Source organism: Brienomyrus brachyistius, unplaced genomic scaffold (genome assembly GCF_023856365.1).
Source record: "Brienomyrus brachyistius isolate T26 unplaced genomic scaffold, BBRACH_0.4 scaffold35, whole genome shotgun sequence".
Taxonomy (NCBI): domain Eukaryota; kingdom Metazoa; phylum Chordata; class Actinopteri; order Osteoglossiformes; family Mormyridae; genus Brienomyrus; species Brienomyrus brachyistius.
The window spans coordinates 599,189-621,665 of NW_026042310.1; the positions used below are offsets into that span (position 1 = coordinate 599,189).

The window sequence follows — 22,477 nt, forward strand, 5'->3', positions numbered from 1 at the left end:
CAGTGCCCATCTCCGGGACATTTCCTTGGCTCCGTCCTATCCAGCTACCATCAGTCATCACGCATCGTGAGGCAGCACGCATCCTGGCACGACAGACGACCAGCAAGTTGTGCCCTCGGACATGGGCGTCAGCGGCGTGATTATACGAGGCGAAGGTAACGGCTCAGGAGTGACAGATAACTTGAAAATTGCATGCAAACAAATGCCATTTGAATTGGTGAAGGAGGGGGTTGAATTCATGTTGTGCCACCATACTCTGGTGCTCACTGCGATAACCCGACTCTCATCAGCCCAAATCGCACTGCGCTCTCCTCTACCTGCGTTGCTAAGCACCACTGCAACTGTGACGGAACTAGGCTGCTGTTCCTCATGCGGAGAAAACCGAATTATCCCTCGCAGTCTCCTAACAGCCAGCACTGACCCCCGAGAGCACCCCCCCCCCCCCCCCATCTCCCCCAGGTTTTCTCACCTTGACCGTGCAGCCTATGTCGCCCCCGTGACGCACCACAGCCAGCTTGAGAGAGCCACAGTTCTCAAAGCACTGGTAGTGTGACGGCTCGAACTCCAGGAAGATGGTGTTGGGGTCGTCCTCCTGGGCGCTGGCCTCGTGGCAGCCCACGGCCTTGCGCGCCTGGTCGGCGGCGTGTTTCTTCAGGATGTTTCCGGCTCCCGTCATCATGCGCGTGGCCTGGATGCGGTAGAAGGCGCGGCTCTTCTGCTGCTGCACCAGCACCTGGTAGTTGGCCATCTCGATCAGCTGCTCCACGTCCTTCTCCGGGTGCTTCTGCTTGAGTTCCTTGAGGGTGCGTGCCATCTCCCGTCGCGCCTCTTCCTCCTGGTCCCGCCCCCCTTCTCCACCTCCCAATCCGCCCTCCTCCATACCGGCTAACATGCCATCAAGAGCTTCCTTGCGGTGTGAATTGGTCCCCATCTCCATGTCCATCTTGGTGAAGATCCCGTCACCCTCCGTCTCGATGATGATGCCGCGGCTCTTGTCGGCACGGTAACGCTTCTGGACATACTTGTAGAAGAGCAGACGTCGGTCGGCGACCCAGGCCTGCACCACGCAGAGCGGGAAGAAGAGGAAGGTAAGCACAGCCTCCCACACCTGCACCACCCCAGGTGAGAAGACCGAGAGGATGAGGTAGAGCCAGATGTAGGCGAAGATGCTCCAGGCAGCCGTAACGAAGAAGACCCGCAGGTGCCGAATCTTGCGAGTCTCGCCGTCGGGCACCACGTAGATGCAGATGGCAATGATGATGAACATATTGAAGGCGGCACTGCCCACGATGGTGCTGGGGCCCATATCTCCAGCCTTGAACTTGTGGCCACACACCTCGATGACAGAGAGCAGGATCTCGGGGGCCGAGGACCCCAGAGCCATGAGGGTCAGGTTAGAGACGGTCTCATTCCAGATGCGCACGGTAGCGGTGCTGGTCTCACCGTTGGGTTTCTTGATGGTGATCTCCTTCTCCTGCGAGGTGATGACCTCAATGGAGGACATGAAGCGGTCCGCGATGATGGACATGCCCAGGAACATGTAGATGAGCGCCACGAAGTAGACGATGGCCCGGGCCACCTTGTCCCCCACCGAGGGGTTCTGGGGGTTCCAAACGGGCAGGACCACGCCCTCAGAACAGGTGTCTTCTCCCGAACAGTTACCGGGTGCCTCTCCAGTCACTAGGTCCGATGACGCCTCGGAGAAGTTTGCGAGACCCAAGAGGACGAGAAAGAGGAAGGTGGTACTTAAGCGGAGAGAACAAGAGGAAAGGATGAAGGAGAAACGGCCTAGACATGTCATTGTGACCGTTGAGGTGATGGACGCAAATGGTCGGTGAATTTCCTTTTCCTCTCTTGGTGTCGCCAAGACCAGGACAGGCCTGGAAAAAAAATAAAGACACGAGATAAATGGTGAGAACCAGAGGTGGCTGCTGCTCGATCATGACAGCTGGGAACAACTTCAGTGATCTTTCTGTTAATCGCGACGGAATTTGCAATCATTTGGGTTATGACTATTAAATTGCAATCTGGAAGCTTAGAGTCTTAATGAACCAATAATTGTCAGAGTAATAAATAAAGCTTTAAACAGCCACACATCTATCCATGCATGCATAAACCCTTATCCTTTATCCGTTCGTGTTGAGTCTGGAGCGTATTCCAGGAAGTACAGGGAATGAGGCTGGGATGAGATAGGATGCCAGGCCATCACAGGGTGAAATTCATTCATTCATTCATTCATTCATTCATTCATTCATTCATCCACCTCCTATACCAAATAACTTAGAAAGTATGATTACCATAGAGTAGTATGATAACAAAAAAACGGTATATATACATGTGCATAATTATGTCGGCCAAAATTATTTAATAATTTCACCATAATATTTTGACAAGGCTGCCGGCGCCACATTTCAGGACGCCCTTATTAATCCCATGAAGACCTGCACAAACTTTACATATTTATTAGGAAAATATTTACGCTGTCAGAAGCCTCAGCTGCTTCCTAGTTTTGTAATTAAGATTACCGGGACAGGAGGTCATTAATTATTAATCCACACGAAGGTCCGATCTAATATTCTTTTGCGTTCTCAAGGACATCTTAAAGAGCTCTCGCAACCTGTAAGGTGTGTTTATGTAAGAGAATTATAATGCATCGGCGAGGAACAAAGTCTGTGTCCTAGTGCCACCTGACGCCTGTCGGCGCCCCTGACGCCCCCGTGTTCTCGAACACACACTCTTATCGCTCTCGTTCCTCACCCGGGAGACGGCACTTAATATACGTCGGCTGCCAGCCTTCAGCCTGCGCATTACTTCATCACGGCCCGCATCTGGCGGACTGCGGGCAGATCTGGCGGGATGAGGCCAACTTAGAGGGAAACGTTCAAAGCTTTGGTCCAGCGCAGCCCTGAAACACTGTTAATCCAGCATCGTCCGTCATGCCCAAACCCGCAGCAAATCACAGAATATTACAGCAGCTATGGAGCGCAACAGCCATGGGGTGCGACCCTGCACACTCTCAGCCAATCAGGTGCAGGCACATGTGGACATAGCCAATCAGCAGTGGCACAAAGAAACACAGCCAATCAGATCTTGGGAGCCTGCACAGTACACTTAAGCATAAGCTAAGTCTCACTGCTAATGTATAGCCGAAAAAACAATAGAATTACAAAACATACTCAACGCTTACTACACCTTCACACCACCTACTCAACACTCAATCCCCTGCTCCACCTCTGCACTACCTACTCAACACTTCTAGAAAATGCTTACATCTTGCCTACTCACCACTACTCACCTACTCCACCTTTACACCACCTACTCAACATTTACCCACCCACTCAATGCCAGTTAAATTACTCACATAACTTACTGGGCTCATGCAAACCACACACAAATGTATCTCCTGTCTTCCAGCATCAAAGGATGCAGCAAGACTCACTGAACAATCCCGCATGAACTAGACCAATGGCAGATCAGGTGTGAGCATACTCACCTGTGTATCTGGGATTGTACGCGTGCGTAATTGCGTGCGGATAATAAACTTCAAGTGGCAGTGACTGTGCATTCTTGCAACTGTGTGCGTTTGCCGCAGCGCAAGCTTGCGACCGCACGATTGCGATTTCGCATGTTTACGACGTATTTGCAACTGCACATCCTCGCGACGGCGCTTGTTTATGACTGCGCATGTTCACCATCGCCTGTGTTTTGTGACTGCATTTGACTGCGGCCGCGCATTCGCGACTGTACATGTTTGCGACTGCCTGTGTCTGCGACTGTGTGTACAGCCATGGGTGGAAAGCAGCGTGCTCAGCACTTTAGAGACCACCATCTTGCTCTGCGGCTTCTCCCAGGAAAGACCCTCCTTCCCCACAATCAGCACCAGCTTCGGAGCCCCAACCACCAATCGCAGACCCACGACACTCACCTGCGCAGACCGCTGCTGCCCCCAGGGTGAATCCCAGCTCTGGCCCTCTGATTTCCGTCTGCACCATGCACACAGACAGACACCCACACGCGCACGTGCACGTTCTGCCGCCACGCCCTCACCACCCCACACACTCAATGGACAGCTGAGGTATCTGCGCAGCTCGGCCAACTCTCCTGCACGTCTACGCATACAACCCTTGGCACATTGACGCCCATGCGTACACATACACAGCCATCGGGATCAACAACAGTCCCTACTCTCACGTCCAGTTCCCTTTTCTATTTTTATTTTCCAGTTTCTTCAGAAATGTGGCTAGTAAGCTAAAGCTACATAATCTGTTGCTTAAGTCAGATTTGAGAAGAATTTAAAAGATAATGTCATGTGTCTGGCTCCAGAATCAAAGACAATTCGTAAACGTTACGTTAATGAGCGATAAGACGTGAGTGCAATAGAAGGCTTCCGGGTGCGATTGTGGCGGGATTGCTCCTACTGCTTGAGAACACTGAATCGCTCCATGTGTCTGACAATTAAAGGGACGGTTTCCTATTTTTGTCACCCAACGATGCAGCTGTAAGTGATCCGCACTTGACTGCCGAAGGCTGTTATCTGTCACCGTCCGGGGCTCTAATGACAGCGTCTCCATCCCTGCAATCAGCGCTCTGAGCCTGCCCATTTCCTCTCGGTCCTCCTCTCCCACTTCCTCTTTGCCCCCACCCCCATCAATCGTTTTGGTATCTCCCGCGCTCCCCCATTTTCCCCTTTTCCTCCTTCCCACCAGCCCTCCATAAACTGTCCTCTCTCCCCGAGCTTATCTCACCGTAACTGAACTTCAGCGCAGTTAAAAATACGACATGAGCTACATTTAAAGGTCCTGCACATTCATCAGGACCCACACCACCTGCTTATTTATGAATGAATCCCTTTCAGGGCCCGGAAAGCATCGTACGTCCGTGACCTGCGGTGCGAACCCACACGGGCCGGCCCGAGACGGATTGTGGGGATTCTCTGGGTCGCCGTTCCGAACAAGGTGAACATTTGTGCTCACGTTTTCCCAGCTTAATTATGGAGTAGTCAATATTTACACATCCTCCCCTCCACCTTAATTTAGCTCACGCCAGACAGAATGTTCTGGAAAGCCCGGGCCAAGCTGACGGTCCTACAGCTCACATTCTGTGCGGTCAGCGTAGACACGATGGAAAGAAGCTCTGTGTGCTTTTAACCGGGTTGGAGGAAGATGTTCTGAGAGACTGCGACCCAATACACAGAACAGAAACAGGTTTAACTAAGACTGAGGAGCGCTCAGCCGAGAAGGCGGCGGGGGGCCCACAGATGACCCCCCCCCCCTACCTAAACAGCCCTGTTGTCCATTGCCCTTCCATATCCACTGCCCCTGACCTCTTCATTACAAACACAAGGAGCACAAGGCATCCTGCAGTGGGATTCTGGGTAATTGCTATGAAATGGAAACCTACCATTCTGGCATTTTTTTTACTCTTTAAAGGCGGTCGGCTTTTTGTTTCTTTTTTTTTTCAATTTAGCCATTAAAATTTAAAGGGCAAGGGAGTGACTTAGTGGAAAGGTTACCTTCCCAGAAGCCAGACACGGCTTTACACAGTCTATTAGGAATGTTAAAAACGCATTCATTACTATGTCACTAGAAAGATCACATTGTGTTGTTATTAGAAATTCATTACAAGTCCCATTTCACTTGTAAACAGACATCGGCACGATGTCATGTCACTGCCTCATACCGTGCCCGTAATTCTGCACTGGGACACAGATGCTAACAGCCATTCCAGGCTAAAGCATTCCTTAGCTGCTGTTACTGCCAATCCAAGTCCACGCTGCACTCCCGCTCAGCGCATCGCCATAACAACGTGGGGCTCTCGCACAGTGACACGCGTGTGTGCCCACACGAGATTACATCACGGGACGCGGACTCATAGCGGCGCTAAGACCGCCAGCCATATTCTCAGAGTGCCTCCCCGCCACCTGGTACAGGCCACGACCTCGGACCCCCTTCCTCTCAGCTTCCTCCGTTCCTCCCTCTATCTGTCTCTTTCTCTCACAGCGTCTCTGCACTGACAAATAGAGATTTCAATTAAAGGCTGGAGAAGATGCCTCTGTCAGAGAGAGAGAGAGAGAGGGACAGAGAGAGGGAGAGGGAATGAGAGAGAGAGGCTTGACAGTGTGACTCATGCTTCCTATCAGCAGCAGGAGGCAAGAGAAATAAGAGAGGGTGTTGAGGAAGAGGAGAGAAAGACAATGGAGAGAGGAAGATGAAGAGAGGAGAGGAGAGGAAGATGGAGAGAGAGAGGGCTGAGGAACAGGAGGGAGGAGAGGGAGAGATGGAGAAAGGAGAAAGAGAGAGAGGAAGAGTGGAATGAGGAGGAGGGGGAGATGGAGGGTGAGGAAGAGGAAGGAGGAGAGGAGGATGCAGATAGCGGGGAGAGAGGGAGACAGAGAAAGGAGAGAGAGAATGAGGCAGGAGAGGGGGAATCAAGAGAGAGAATGAAAGAGAGAAGAGAGGGAGCCAGATTGAGGGACACTGGCAGGAATGAAGAGATGGCGACGTGGCCCCAGAATATCATTCAATTACCACCAACATTTTTTAACAAGTGAATGTAAACTGCCATCGATGAGTAATAAATACATGCAATTACTCAGATTTCATTACTGGCTGCTAGTCGTGCCATAAATATCGCAGGCGCGCTCATTCCAATCGGCCGCGCATGTATTCATGAACACAAAAGGCTCACATCTGTCAGCATGCACTGGGTCATTCTGGAAAGCACCTTTAAACTGAATTACGCGCTCAGCCAAACGCGTTTAAGTGAAAGAATCCGCCACAGGCCAGAATATAATATTAATTTTCCTCATTCACTAAGGAGCCTTTCCTCCGGACTCCTACAGGAGCCACTGCTGGTGGGGTAACAAACACTCGCTATAATGAGAAAAAATGGTATGGCGAGAGAAAGCTGGTCGATGTTTCCAGAACGTTCCCATAATGCGTAATGTGTGTTTTCCTGCCCTCAGCATTTACATATAAATTACCACTACAATGTCTGCGGGGAGCAACAACTAAAAAAAAAGAAGAGGCAATCGATATCAGGCCCACTTTTCAAAGCAGGGTCCCACCATCTAATATAAAATTAAAACATAACTGTCACTGGTAAATATGACCAAATGAAATAAATGTCTCCGTCTTCTGCAGTTGCGAGACTTCAGTATAGATATTTCATGATGCACAGAGGAGCGCTCCATGAATCGTGGTGGCGGCGAATGGGAAGAACCTCGCACGCGGGCCTGCACCTTCATAGCTGTCGTGAGAGAGAGCTGCTGTTTCAGGAGCGCGAAGCCTAATTGTAGTCATTAAAGCTGGTCTTCCGCACACAGAAAGTAACACGGGCCTTTTGGGAGTCGTTACCTGTCGTTGGAAATGCAGTGCGCGGGGTGGCTCAGGTTTAATGCGCGGCAAAAATGCGTTTACAAGGGGTCAGCGGCTTTCGGCAGGATGAGAAGAGGCGGAGAGCGAGACCCGTTTCCCGGCCCGGAGCGTTCTCCTTTTCTTCGACGCGCCGACTGTGTGTCAGAAAAACGAGTATGGAATCCGAAAAGGCACGGCGATTTCTTGGCAGCTGTGTGTAATTTTTCTGGACACCTTAAGAAACAGGCGAGCAGAATTGCAAATATCGCCTGTCTACCTCTCACCTCATTTCTATGTCCCTTGTTTGGACCCAAAGGCCAAAAGCCAAGCATGCAAGTGATCTATGTTTGCTGGGCACACTTAAAGCCCCCACCTGCTCTCTCTCTCTCTGTTCCCCCCCCCCTTGATCGTCTCCACATCTCTTGGACTCTCCCCCACCCCTTTGGCCAATTTCTGAGCAACTTCAGTTCGTGAGCGACGAAGACACCCAGTCCCATTACATTTTATTTATCTAGCAGACACATTTACCCAAAGTGATGCACATTTTCTGGGAAAGTGGGGTCAGATGGTCCCCGGAGCCTTGCTCAGGGGCCAAGTGGCAAAATCACTCTGCTGATTCTAGGATTTGAACCAGTGACTTTCCAATCACAGGCACTGCGCAACAATCTACTGCCCCGCCAATGCACAACTATTTCTATGTTTAAAAATTAGCTGCCTGTCACAAGGCTGTGGAAAACCTAGAGAAAAAAACTAAACTTAACAAAGGCCGGACACTGAATTCAGATGCGCCAGATGTTTTAGCAGGAAGTCTGCTCTCCACTCCCAGAATCCCCCTCTCCCTCCAGCTGGTCTAATTTATTCTTAATAATGTAATTGGTCCAATCAAGGCTAATCACATGAAGTTGCCTAAGCCCACCCCCACCGGCTCACGGCCCTTTATTTTTTTCAAGGAGGATTAACAAACAGGTCAGCCAACCTCCGACCACCAGGGGGTGCCAAACCTGGGACATTTAAGAATTGATTAAATTTTAATAAAAACATTTTAAAATGTCTATCGCTGGTATTTCACAGCGAGCTGCCATCTCAGACCAGTTCATGAGTAAATTAATAGCTGGGCATATGAAATGAAGAAAGACGAGAAATCAGGTGACACAGCCTCAAGACATGTCCTCATCTCCAGATCTCTTCCTAAAAAACCACATGCCAGGAATGTGTCCATGCGTTTCCTCCTGATCTCCATGAACTACCCATAGCTTTTGTCTCTCGTGAGCTGCTGCATCTCTCTCAGCCTTCTAGATCGATGTCAACCCCCCCCCCCCCCCCACCTACAGCGCATCCTTAATGAACCGCTAAAAATCCACACCCAGAATTCCGTCAAGGATACCCGGGCGTGTTCCTCTGCTCCTTTCCAAGTTCATTTCACACGTACACTCTCTTCCACAGAGGACACCTTGAACCTTCCCACCCCTACAGGTGCCGTGCACCAGATTTCATTGCTGACCCTGGAGTGGCAATGCGCCCTCACGCCGGCCCGTGACACTAGCGCGGTTAGTTTTCCGTGATGTTATGCTTTGTCATCTCTTGTTTTTGATGTTTGCCAGGATCTGCCAAGTGTGCCACTTCAAATTAGAGGGAAAAAAAAACAGAAATCTCTTTTTTAACTTAGATTATTTCCTTCAGGACATCGTGCATATGTTTTTTAAAACCAAGTTCAGATATTTTACTGTAACGGTTTATGGCTCATGGCAGATGACACCAAAGCACCTCCCCTCCCAGGATGCCCTTAACTATCTTCCCAGCATCCACAGCTCCTTACTCAAAACCACTGATACCCCAATGCATGCTGGGGCAGCAGCCTGGAAGGGGACCCAGGACGACGACCTCGCTAAGGGCATCCTGTCTTCCAGGTGGAGACCAACACTCAAATTCAGAAAACTGTGAAAAGGCACCTGGTTTTTTTATGTTTTTTACTAAATGCCACCCGCCTCGGGCATCCAGCGGGTCGTCTGCCCCCCCGTCCACCCCTGCCCAAACACATTTCAATTGGCATATCAATCTTTTGTACTCTCTCCCGGTTTCAGCAGTGCTGTAAAAGAGGGGACAGTTAGGATGAATAGAAGGGCTCCTGAGTGGCGGGGGCCCCAAAAAATTTGGAACTTCATTAAGTTGATCTAGGTTGGGGGCCACATATGGCATGACTTCATGGGGGCCATAGTCCCCAGCTGCACCCCTGCCCAGTCCGCTGTTTCTGTGATACCCTCCTCCCCTCCCTCGCCAAACCACCGCCTACCAGTCAATATTCACATCTCTACTCGACTGCTAACAGCCCCCACACCAGTTCTGCATTCCAGGCTGAATATCAGTCGTGTCCTGCAGAGATTCCCAAAACAACGTCCTCCGATCAAAACGCTCTGCAATGCTCTTATTTTTTTTCCAGGGGAATCGGATCTGTACTTCCGGAGGCTGCTCGTTCCCAGGGAAGGAGTGTGAACAAAGTGGAGCACAGACGCCTGGATGTCACAAATGTAGGTCTGAATCTTCCTGCAGGGGGAAAAATATTTATCAGACCACCACTCCCTCCACCCACCCCCACCCCCCCCCGCAACCCACTTGTACTGACGACTTGACAACTACGACAGGTTTCCCTCTGCTTAGCGCCAGTGTTACTCTGCCACTTGCCAGGTAAACAGCTAGAAAAAGAAAGTTATAATAAAACAAAATTACACTTCTGATCCTACTACGTGCGTGTCCGTGACGTCTGCAGATCGATTTGGATTGAAGTTCCGACAGCGAACGTTCAAATTCAGGACCGGGTCTTAAATGCGGATTGCAATTCTTCTCGGTGCATTGCTCCCGCATTGCTGCTGCGCGGCGAGAATTATCGTTGCGCCTCAAAGAGAATGAATGTTGCCGGCCCGTAAGAGGGAGCGGCAGTAAAGAGCCGTAGAGAGGAGTGACACATCTCAGCCATAAAAAAACAAGCACCGTTCCAAGTGTTGGCAACAAAAAAAATCCCTCTGTTTATTTTGAGGTAAGGTACCCTACGGTGTTATATAATTACCGCATCGTTTTATTTCCCCTTAGTGAGCCTTTGAATTGCCTCGACATTTGCATAATATATACATGTTTATTTGAATTATATATATGTGTTTATTTTAAGGGCCATTCGGGTGTCAAGGATTGGCGTTTCCTGCTGGGAGATGATTGGCTGTCACTCCTGCAGGGACTCACACGGGTGCAAGTGATAGAGACGACTACGCTGGGTAGAGAGTAGAGAGTAGAGAGTGCTCCATTCACGCTGAAATAAATAAGCGAAGGATCGGGGCACATCCAGGGAAAAGAAACGGCACTTATTCACTCCCCTGCCCTCTTCCTCCTCTCATGCATGCCATCCGCCCCGGCAAACCTGAACGCGGTGTCGCTTGGCAAACCCATGCCCCTGCGTGATTCTTCCCAGAAACAGCACCGCAGCTCACAGGTCCGTAATGACCCCGTCTATACGCCCACCCCACCCCTCACATAAAACATCTCCATGTTTTACTTCCTGTAGCCAATCTACACCCTCCCCGCCCGGATTTACCTGCCGGGCCTCCGCTCCCCCCCCCAATGACAGCCGGATCTGTTTTATAAGTATAATGAAAAGACTCGATGCTAAACTATATGTCTATAATCCAGGTGAATTTTGTCTCAGATTTTTGTCAGGGAGGTATGTATACAGGGGCGGTGCCACAGGGGCACTAACTCTAGCTAAAAGCTGATTGGCCCCTGGAGTACCCCCTCTCCCGTCGCTCAGCAATTCAAAACATATCATTGGCTAATAACAAGGAAGTGCTCATTGCAAAGACTCCAGTTTTCATCCTGGCCTGATTCTCTCTGCCTTACATTATCAATGTGGCATTTTAAGCACATGACACACTGTGCCAGCCCACCGTGGTTTAGGGTGACTGCTTTCCATGCTAATTTATCTTGGGCCGTGAGATCCACGTACTTTTGGGTGGATTCTGTGTATGTGTGTTTTATCTCTGTGGAAATAACTTTATTTTTTTTTATATAATCAACATATACAAACACACAATTTAAAATGCAACTTCCATTTTTAAAAGCAGGAAAAGACTAAATTAGTTGACCTGAAATGTACTGGAACTAAATAGATAACAAGACAGATGACAACAAAAATAGTCATGGCCAAAATAATGCAAAAAAACCCGGTTATGTTAACCCCTTATGATATGCATGTAAGTGCTCAGTGTCCAGAGCTCAGAACAATGTGGAATTTGCAGTGCTCTGTATTCAGTGCTCTGTGTGCAGTGAGAAATATGGAGTGGTCTACGTGCAGTGCGGAATGTACAGTGCTCGGAGTGTGATGTGCAGTGTATAGTGATCAGTGCACAAAGTTCTGTGTTCAGTGCAATGACTAAAGTGAGGAATGTGCAGTATTTTGTGTTCAGTGCTCTGTGGCCAATGTGGAATGTGCAGTGCCCTGTGTTCAGTGGCCTGTGTTCAGTGGCCTGTGTTCAGTGGCCTGTGTTCAGTGGCCTGTGCGTGATGTGCAGAGTGCAGCTTGGTAATCTCTGGCTTTGGCACAGCACAGAGCAGACCCGTGAGGACAGCTCACTCATGTGTGAAAATGCCCCCAGCGGTCTCTGCATTGCTGTCCCTAACCCTCGCTGTGCACCATTTAGCACCCAGGCAAGATGGGTGGGGGGTGGGGTAAGGGGAGAGACACCAGAGGAGAGGCAGGGGCGTGGGGGGGGGGGGGGGGCAGCATCCTTGAGTACCGGAGCCGGCAAGAGATGGAATGAAGCAGAGGAGGAAGAGTAAGGATCCCTGTTTGCAGCAATGCTGAGACCACATTGTAGGACACAGGGAGGGAGAGAGAGACAGAGAGAGAGAGAGAGACAGAGAAAGAGAGAGAGAGAGAGAGAGACAGAGACAGAGAGACAGAGACAGAGAGAGAGAGAGACAGAGAGAGAGACAGAGACAGAGAGACAGAGACAGAGAGAGAGAGAGAGAGAGACAGAGAGAGAGAGAGAGAGAGAGAGACAGAGAGAGAGACAGAGACAGAGAGACAGAGACAGAGAGACAGAGACAGAGAGAGAGAGAGAGACAGAGAGACAGAGAGAGAGCTGCACACCCCTGGTATTGCGCTATACTTTTTTGGTTGGTCCTGTTGCTTAGCAGACATGGTTAACCAAAGCAACCCAAGCTAAGACGTCAGCGGACCATGCTAAGAGGCTGTGTCAGGGTCACGGCGGCAGGCTACCTCTCGAGACGTGAATAAATAACATTCCTGTCACAGCTTCAGGCACTTATTGACCCCTATATTGTACTTTATTGCACAACTATTTCTTTTTCTAGAATGTCATTAAGCTCTCAGGGGCCGTTCCTTCCGATTTCATGCGTACGTTGTTTGCATGTTTCCCATGCCGTTGGCCTGCAGTCTCTCTCACACACCTTTTGGCTGTCGCGTGTAATTAGTGTGTAGCTACTCACACCCTCCTGTGTCTTTACTGTCACACTACACATGTCTGCCTGGTGCTTCCATGTTATCTGTCATGTTATGTATGTTCCTGTATGTCAGCCGCAGCTGAAGCACATGCGGCCCCCTAACGGAGACCCGTGTCTGAGAAAAAGGTGCAATTGGTGTGCTAAATCGGAACCCCCCTCAGAACCCCCCTCACCCCTAGGTGGCCTTCTGTGTTACCTGATTGGTTGACCAGCACTGGGTTCTGTCCCTCACATAAGTTACAATGTGGGCTTGGATGTGACCAGTCTGGTTCCCACTCTATACCAGCAAATGGATGGCATGACATTAAGGATGATTTGACTTTGACTTGACTTTTGCCTTCACTTGACTCTTGCTTGACATGCCGCTTATAAAGAGCGACGCATCGATACTGTCACATTGCATCCAGTCTGACAGCATCACAGGCATCATGTCGCAGTCGTCATCCGTGTTAAACAACACGCCATCCCAGGATTCCACGGTAAACGCCATCACTTGTCAAGCTCCCTACCGGCAGCGTCCCATAAGACCAGAAAGCTAATAATCGGCTGTAGAGAAGGTCAATAAATTTTGCCTCCGGCCAAGTGTTGTGTTGGTATGGTGAAGACAACGGGAACTCTGGGGACAGAAGATCAGGTCCTTTTTCCAACCCATGTCAACAGCTCCTAAGACATCCTTGATCGTCTTTGGCCAAGGACTGACTGGAGGTTGGAAACCCTACGCACTGTCCCGGTACACCCCCTAAGGCCCAACCCACACCTTCCGTGAACCCACTGTCATGCCAGAGGCACCCAATAAACCTCCTTTCTCCCTTCAACCCCCATGTCACATAAAGCCGTTTGCCAGCCCGAAGGACACAAATTTGACAACACTGCACTAGGTGATGCAGCAGCAACCGGCCGTAAAACCTCTGAGCCACCCACTCGAGTCTCCAGCTTGTCTCCTATCCTCGAGGATTATGAGGAGGGTGGAGGTGTGGTAACGGCAGTGAAAGAACATAGCGGAGGTATAGCCGCCCCCTCCCGACTGCATCATTTCCTGTATCCATGGCGATTCGAACAAGCCGACACCCCTACTATTAAACCCATCATTCAGATCGCTGGTGATCCCATGGGCCTCTTACATGCTCACACAAACAAACAACGCTGAATCACAGCACAGTGTCCTCTTCCACTGTCAGTATGAATTTGCCCTTGGTTACACAGTCCCCGGTACTGGAATTTAAACCATGTCAGATTGTTATTTGGTTATTTTGGCTTTCTGTGGAGATTTTGGGTTGCATTAGCTACCGCTCTATTCAGCGGTCTCGCCTTGCATCACAGGTTTGGTTCTCACGGCCAATTTACCAGTAAATTTCTTCCTCTGGCTCACTTACTCACTACTCATTGTTTCCCTGGTGCAACATTAGCGCATTTTGTTGGTTTTTTTTAAGGTCAGCACGCATAGGGAAGGGCGGGGAATCGGCGGGGCCGAGATCCTGCGTCTACGGGAGGACTTTTTCCATTCCTCTTCTGTAGGACCAGCCAGCTTATCGGCTGGCTTTTAAAAACGCATAATGTTAGCCACTTTAGCGGCGTTGCTAACTTGAAATACTAAAACTTGACACATATCACTGCTGCCCCCCGCATGCTAATCGCTCCGTGGGTGACCATGTTGGACAAGGCCATGTGTACAGATAAACTGACCTGACAGGAGCGGTATGTGGTCGTTGTCTCATGCCAGATTCGGGAGGGGTGGGGCGGGGGGGAGCATCAAATGACATTCCAATCTATTTCTACCCCACCTTGCGCATCACCCTTCCTGGGACAGACTCCTCACCACTTCAAACCTCACAGGAGACCAAATCAACTGTGTTTCATTTCAGGTAGCGGTTTCAAAACAGACTTTTAGTAAGAAGTTGCACGTGGATTACCTCTGTTCCCTTGTGTGGTCTTTTGAGTCATTAAAGATACACGCACTCTTTTATCCATCCATCCATCCATCCACCCATCCACCCATTTTCAGGACATGCTGGGGTGAAGCACTGACCCAATGGTAACTTTCAAGGTACAAAGATATAATGATGCATATCATATCTACGATTTGTTTTTGTAAAGTATTGGGATATATTTAAATATGCATTCCAGAAAAACAAATGGTTTGATATCTGAGCTTTTTGACATTTTTCTAAATTTTGAACCTTTTCAGACTTGATTTTCTTAGAAATTTGTATTGCATATCTAGACATAAGGAACGATTTTTTTTTTTACTTTTTTGAAAAGGGTTTTAAAGAATAAATAATAACCAACTGTGGCAGGGAGCTGGAATTAGTGAATGCATTTGTGTGTGTGTGTGTGTGTGTGTGTGTGTGTGTGTGTGTGTGTGTGTGTGTGTGTGTGGTCCAGGTAAACATTACCAACTGTACCCACAAAAACTTATTTTGATGTTTTGGAGACCGTTTTGTCGATACCCAAAAATTCAATTCAGTTTAACGAATAACTTGTTTCAATCTATAACTTTAATCTATAACTGCAATAAAAAAATAAACATGTTAAGAGACTTGTATTTTGTTTGTTTACTTATGGATAAGGTTAGGTAAGGTTCAGGCTAGGTGGGGGTTACGGTTGGCATTGTTGGGATTATGGTTTTGCCCATACAAAGATATGAGTACAGGTCTGTCTGTCTGTCTGTCTGTGTGTGTGTGTGTGTGTGTGTGTGTGTGTGTGTGTGTGTGTGTGTGTGTGTGTGCGCGCGCGCACTGTACAGTGCATTGCTCGCCATGTTGTCGATCCTCACACGTACGACAGATTACCAAGCAAACCAGAGGGAAATTCATATAGGGAGCGAATTATTGGCAATAAAAGGGATTAATTTCGCCTCGGCTCGGAGAGCGAGCCGCGTCCCAGCTGTGAGTAACGTGTAGCGCCGGTTAGCAGGAGGGAGACAACGGAGCATCCCGGCCCGGCATTAGCGGGATCCCAGATTAGCAACCCCCCCCCACCCCTCACCCCGAGGTTCCCAAGCCAGCGGTCCGGCGCTAATGATAACGGGAATTCTTTACTGTGACAGTCAGAACGTGGACCATGAAACCACATCCCAGAAACAAGACACGCTAGTATTTAATGAGGGGGAAATTACCCACAGAGCAGAAACACAAATTAATACAGTGGGACGACATCGGCTGGTACAAGCGCGATAAGCTTCGTTCCTAATTCATCATTCTCATTCCCAACCCTGTGCAGTTTCGGGGTCTCGTCATTAGTGTCTCTATTACAGCTCTCTGGTCGCGACGCCCCCGCCTACCCCCTCCACCCCTGTCTCTAATTACGACCATCCCGTTTACGTAACCGCTGCTCGTCTCCCTTAGAAACCCGACGAGATCTTCAGATCTTCAGGGGAGCAGAAAAAAAAAAGTAGACCGAGCACCTAAAGACACGACAGGGTTTTAATCATTATAAAGAAAAACAGGGGGGGCATGTCAGGAGCGCAGCAGTGACTTGCGGCACAGCGAGTGCATGTGATCAACATTCCCACGGCAGATCCTCGGTGTGCACCTGCAAACGCCGGCTGGTGAGCGAGCAGGCCGGCCGCGGGACCGGAATGCAGATCCCGGCACATGCGGGACAGCACACTCAACACAACCGCCCACACGTGAAGGTGTAATGACTGGTTGTGGCCAACAGGGGGCTCCCACTCAAAAGGTCACTTCAGGGCCCCCAGTCTCAACCTAGTGTACTGATTATTTGTAACCACCAGGGGGCCCCCAAATGCGCGGTTTGACTGGAGGTAAGTACCGTCGTGTGTGATGCCTGCACACTGTGTCCTGATCAATGCAGCTGATTACCATCTACAAACACAGCTGAGTTTACACAGCACCGCTAAACCACAGCCAAACGTGGGTCTATTATCATACACATAACCTAGGATGGCACCAGCTGCACAAACGATGACAGATCAGCAGACATTATCATGCTGCTGGACACCTTAAAGCTGACCCTGTACAACATATAACCACGGCGGTGATACACTGTTTATGCGGGGCTTGCTGAATTTGCATTTACATTTCATTCATTTAGCATTTCATTCATTTTCATTCAAGTGTTAAGTGTGCTTGCTCCGGGGCCTGATAGCGAAATCAGTTGGCTGTCCCTGGGATTGGAACCAGCAACCTTCCGGTCACAAGCACGCCATCCCAACCTGCTGAGCCGCACACTGCCCTCAGCTATAATATATATACCGTCCTAGCAGTCATTCAGACACTGATACAGAAAGTACCACATCTTTTGGGACCAAGAATTCGGGACACTAAAATCTGTCACCCTTGAATCATTGTATGGGTATAGAAATAATTTCAGACTCTGGCAGATGGAGTGGGACATAAGATTGCAAGATAGGGTTTTAAATTCAAACTAGCATTTAAAAAGGCAGAGGAGGAACTTCACCCCCCCCCCCCCCCCCAACACATAAGCCACAGTCCACACTGACATGTGAAATAAAGTACGAACGAGCTTTCAGGTATCGTACCACCCACTTCACTGTAAACAGTTCCATACGCAGCATCATGCACCCAGAATACACTGTGCCAACGCCCGCACGTGCCGCAAAGCTGGGCACCGCGATTGACGGGACGCCGCGAGGCTGGCAGGGGGGCGTGTCCCAAGGCAGCGTGACACCCACCTGAGCCGGCTGCTCGCTAGCAAGCGTATCCGGGTTCCTGGGTCACGAACTCCCACGGGGTGTTTCTCTGGAGTGAGTGGGGGGTCATTCCCCCAGGCATCTGCATATGGCAGGAGATGGGGAAGAGCCTCCACCCAACTCTAAGAGGGCCGATAGTGGGATTCGGTTAGGGAATATCCAGGTACCCTCAGCGCAGGTCAACACCTTTCCACGGAAAAACCTGAGTAAAACAGTCCAGGCGATATGCCTTAACGGGAAAAGGTATGATGATCCCTTATGTCCGACGTCCGATACCACAGTTTAAGCTTCTAATTAAGAGCAAATTAATTAGACGATCAACCTGGACCTAGATGATACATAATCGGAACTGTGTACTTAATTGCTGAGAGTTACGGTTTACAAACACGGTTCTATATCAAACCTCGTCTCTAATATGAAATACCTAAGTTTCATTTCCACGTACTTGATTTTCCCGTCAAAATGAAGATGGCAATAACATTTGGCCAACAGCCCGGCTGGATTTCCTTGATACTACTCACAAACCCAGATAAAAATGTTTCTTGCTCGAAACACATCCGTGGAGCTACTCGTAGCCTTTTTTCCCACTCCTGTTGAGTGGGTGTTCACAGTGACCCCCCCCCCCCCCGCCTCCCCATCCATCCCCACCACAGTGGCAGTACTCACCGAAACGCTGCTATTTTCCAGCCCTGTCTCCGGTCCCTTGCCTGCTTACGGACCCCACAGGGTTTTGGGTACGACGTGTGAGTCACTTTCAACACCAAATGCTACGGTTTAACAAAGAAAGCGACCGTCGGCATTGCACGATCGCGGACACGTAGTCCGCCTCATTCCCCCGGCTGATCCTGTGAAGGTGCAGCCGCAGAACACCCCCCCCTCCCGCACCGTCCAGATCCTGCCCCGAACTCCGGTCATATTAACACACCCCCCGTCAATTAACAGCACAGCATTCACACCCCCCACCCCAAGTGCGGAAAATTGATGTTACCTGCGCTGCATCCAAATTCCCTAAGATTGGCTGAAGCGATGATTCATATCTTGGAGATGATAACTTGTAAGGAGAGGTAAAACTGTCACTTTCTTTTTCCCTCCTTTTTCTTTTTACTTCCCTTCGTCTTCTGCTGGCACCTTCATTCAAACCCGACGATCCATTTCTCCCCCCCCAAAAAAAAAACTGACTGGCGTTAAAGAAGAATCATAATTTGTGGACAAACGTAAAATTAATATAAACACGGGGGAAATGAAATTATAAGACTGGCTGGTATTTATTTAGAATGGTATTGAATAAGTGGCGCCGAGAGTCGTGGCAGCGTGAGCCTGGAGAGGAAAGGAAGACGGAGGAGGCGAGACTGGGAGGCGAGTGAGTGATGGAGCGGCTGACTGGGAAGACGCTAACGATGCACTCGCATCAGCATCATGGCAAAGAAGGTACGAGGGTGGGATCGAGGGAGGGAGGAAGAGAGGGAGGGAGGAGGGCGGTGGGATGAAGGAGGGGGGATTTGTTAACAGCAGTGATCTCCCCCGGTCCGTCTCTCGGTGCACGGAATAAAAGAAGAAAAAAGCCGTTTTTTGGAGGGGGCGGGGGCGGGGGTGCAGCGAGGACTGCAGAGGTTAGGGGGAAGCTGAAGACCCCCCCACACCAGCCGATGTCGGTGCTTATCGCGCTGCCCGGTGATCTGAAGGCATGCAGCCCATTTAACGCTCAACTCCGGAGCAGGTAAAGCTGTAGTCTGATTAACAGATGCGGTGCTGTGTTCTGCATCGAGTGCTGCATAAGCGCTTATCGGAATGACAAATCTCTCTAGATACGTTCGAGTTCCTCGATAATACTGCGCAACAAAATTTAGGGCGAATTCGAGGTACGGTGGGCCAACAGAAGTAAGCCCGCTGGCACATATACTTACAAGCGCCTTATTGAACTTACTTAAAAGCACCTTATTGTATAAATAGTTTGCACAAAAACCTGACTGTACATACTCTCGCATTCTATTTATGCCTCGAATCTATTTAATTGTAAATATACTGTGCATCTGCTGGCGTGATCCAAACAAAATCTCATTGTACTTACAATGACAATAAAGCATTTATCTTATCTCATCTTATCTTACATGTGCCGCCATTAAGTGCCAGTGTTTTAGTCAATTATTCAAATAGTTTGATAAGGAAGATCATGTCGTGGAGAGAATATTTTTCATCACACATTAATTTACCTGCTAAAAATGGTTTTGACGATATGCACCAACTGTTCCAAGAAACGAGGATTACAAAGACCCGAGATGATTATTTGATGTATTGTACTACCAAAGTTTTTGTGTTGCCGTGGCAACTGTGAAAACGGGCGATTGTTATTTGAGAAAAGCGGACAAGGGTGTATTGGCTAAACAGTGAAGTGAAGAATAACTTTCCTGTATTCTGTCAAGACGAGGACCCGACCATCTGTTCACACACGAGAGACACCGTCAGTGTCGGCAACCCGTTAGGCGACATAGGCTGTTGCCAAGGGCGCCATCTCCTGCTGAGGGCGTCCGTTTACCTGCAGCCAATTTCGCTTTGTCGCAGACAGGGGGCGTTGGCGCCAAAGCGTGCCTATGGCGCCGTATGGCTTTCACCGATACTGGACACGGCAACACCCCAGCTCTGATACTCCCATCTTTAAAGCAACGTGTGCCTGTAATCAGTGGCTGTTTTTGAAGACAAACAAAAAATACTGATGGTGCCAGATTGTAGTAGAAAAATTATAAATCCCCTCCAATAACTCCAGTGAAGCCACTTAGAATAAAACTCCGGACCTCTCAGTTGGTGAGCAAAGTTATCTCCTTTATTCGAGCAACCCAGCGAAGCGCCCCGTCACACTCTGCCGCCGGGTACCACGAGCACCCAGTTGATAAACCATAATTCTCAGTTCCAAATAAGGACATCTAAGTCCTGATTGGTCACAAGCTCCAACAAACCAAGCTCAAACGTATAATAATCACAATTCTCTCGCATTATTGGTTAACCTTGGCAGCAAGGTAAAATCCACCCATTTTGCTCAATTCACTAGAACATGTCTTGACTGCTAGGCTCCTACTTGAGATATGAATATAAATATTGATTATATGACATTGAATCACTATAAATATTTGGTTGCCCTTTGATTAATGATTGATGTATTGACGTATTGTCATTGAATCACTGCAAATGCATGGTTAAATTGATTAATATGATTATCGTAACAACTACTTATACATTCACACTACTGTATAACGTACTGCCTACTGTGACTACTTTATAACTGCAGCTCTCTGTGCACCAGCTGGGGCAGCTTCGAATCCCTTCCTGGAGACAGTCCCCCCCCCCCCATTCCGCTGCCTGTCTCTCCAAGGTCTGATCTCTTTTCAGGTTCTGCGGAACCAACCGCAGGCAGCTATCGCGAAGCGAGAGCACGCAGTATTCAAAACAATCTCTTCTTGCCTAACACATACCAGACCCAATATACTCCCCTCCCGGGCCAACCAATGTCCAATTTCCTTTCCACACACCCCCCCCCCCTTTTGAACACGCGAGACCCGCGCCGTTCACAAATAATCAGGGTCCAAATCGCCGTAGTCTTCCAGAGGAAAACGTAACGAGGTTAAGTGGACTGGTGGTGGTTGGGTGGAACGTGTCTCCCTGGCGCAGCTGGCGTTGCTGGACACATTGATGGCAGCTGGGGGCTGTGGTTCGTAGAGCCAGACAGGTATGGGAGGATCATCCACCCGGGGAACTGGGGAAGCCCACAGGAACATAACAGACTTTGCCAGGGAAGACAGGATACAAGAACAACACCTAAACAGCAATATTATTAGTAGGAACACTACAAGCAAAAGCAATATACTGAATACTAATGGCCTGAATACCCCGGATAATCCTGGAATCAGGGAGAAGAACCAATAGTCCCAGCTGTACTCAAACAGGCCATGTTCTTTGTGTATCTCAGACATCTTCTCGTGCATCACGTTCCTCCAGATCCTGCACGGCCTGAGAGGAATCAGGGATGTACACGCAACATCCTCTTCCCACGATAGCACAAACACCACCTTTCTCAGCTAATAGGAGATCTGACGGTTTTGCAGAGCTCCCTGCTTAACTGCAGATAATTCACCCTTAACGGCCTTCACAGTATCAAGTGTCCGATTAGCCACTTTCTCTACTGCAGTCTGCAGGGCGGCCACCTCTGTCTGAAGGTCTGCCAGTCCAAGGGATGGAATAAACACCCCAAACCATTGCTGAGTCCGACTAAGAGACCGTCTGCTGCGTGTATATGCACGCACGGCTAACGACATCTGCGCCTTGGGCACCAGGCGAACAGGAGGGACGAGATGAGCTAGATAACAGTACCAATCAACTTTCTCCTTTGAAAGAGACAAAACAGTGTAACCCCTTAAGAGAGTCCTTACGACTACAGATAAACGGAGAATCTGACGGCGCCGCTGGCGGAAAGTCGCCAAGGAAAGAGAAGTTAACATAAACCTCATAGCGTACAGATGGGGAGGAAGGGGTTAGAGGCTGAATTAAACAGACGGAAACACACAGTCTCATTCACCGGGATGACGGCCAAGCCATCCTCAGGCAGGGTCACTCCCTTCGCCATCGCGTTCGTGTCCGATGGACACGACACTGCAGAATAAGTACAGTTATCAGGGCTCCGTTGGCATCGAATAGCCGTTATAGTCAGTTCTCGCACCCGCGCCCCTTAACGTTCGGAGTCCTCAGCCTGCCATGCTTTACCAACAGCCCATGCGATAATTACCTGGGCTGAGCAAACCCATCCCTCGCCTGTTCTATTCATGCCTAATAACAGCCGAACTGTAGTGAAACCCCAGTGATTTGACTTATCGACCTGAGTCAGACAGAGGATCGGATTACTTTCACCATACGGGCAAGTGTGGCCTTAAGAGCCTCCTTTACTGCTCGTGAATTA

At 49.3% G+C, this 22,477-nt stretch overlaps 1 protein-coding gene across 4 annotated transcripts in view; it reads right to left on the minus strand.

Annotated features, from left to right (window-relative positions):
* The window catches only part of slc8a4a (solute carrier family 8 member 4a), a 45,818-nt gene extending 26,843 nt beyond the window's left edge, over positions 1–18,975 (minus strand). The window contains exons 1-3 of one of the 4 annotated variants that reach the window (XM_048997788.1): positions 18,524–18,974; positions 18,202–18,302; positions 470–1,880 (exon numbers count right to left, since the gene is read on the minus strand). In XM_048997788.1, coding sequence (XP_048853745.1) covers positions 470–1,801 — 1,332 coding nt within the window. In that variant the 5' untranslated portion in view covers positions 1,802–1,880; positions 18,202–18,302; positions 18,524–18,974. Of the gene's footprint in view, positions 1–469; positions 1,881–3,925; positions 4,099–17,517; positions 17,649–18,201; positions 18,303–18,523 lie in introns of those variants that run through there. The other 3 variants (XM_048997787.1, XM_048997790.1, XM_048997789.1) reach the window with 3 other exon arrangements.
* Between the last annotated feature and the right edge of the window lie 3,502 nt (positions 18,976–22,477).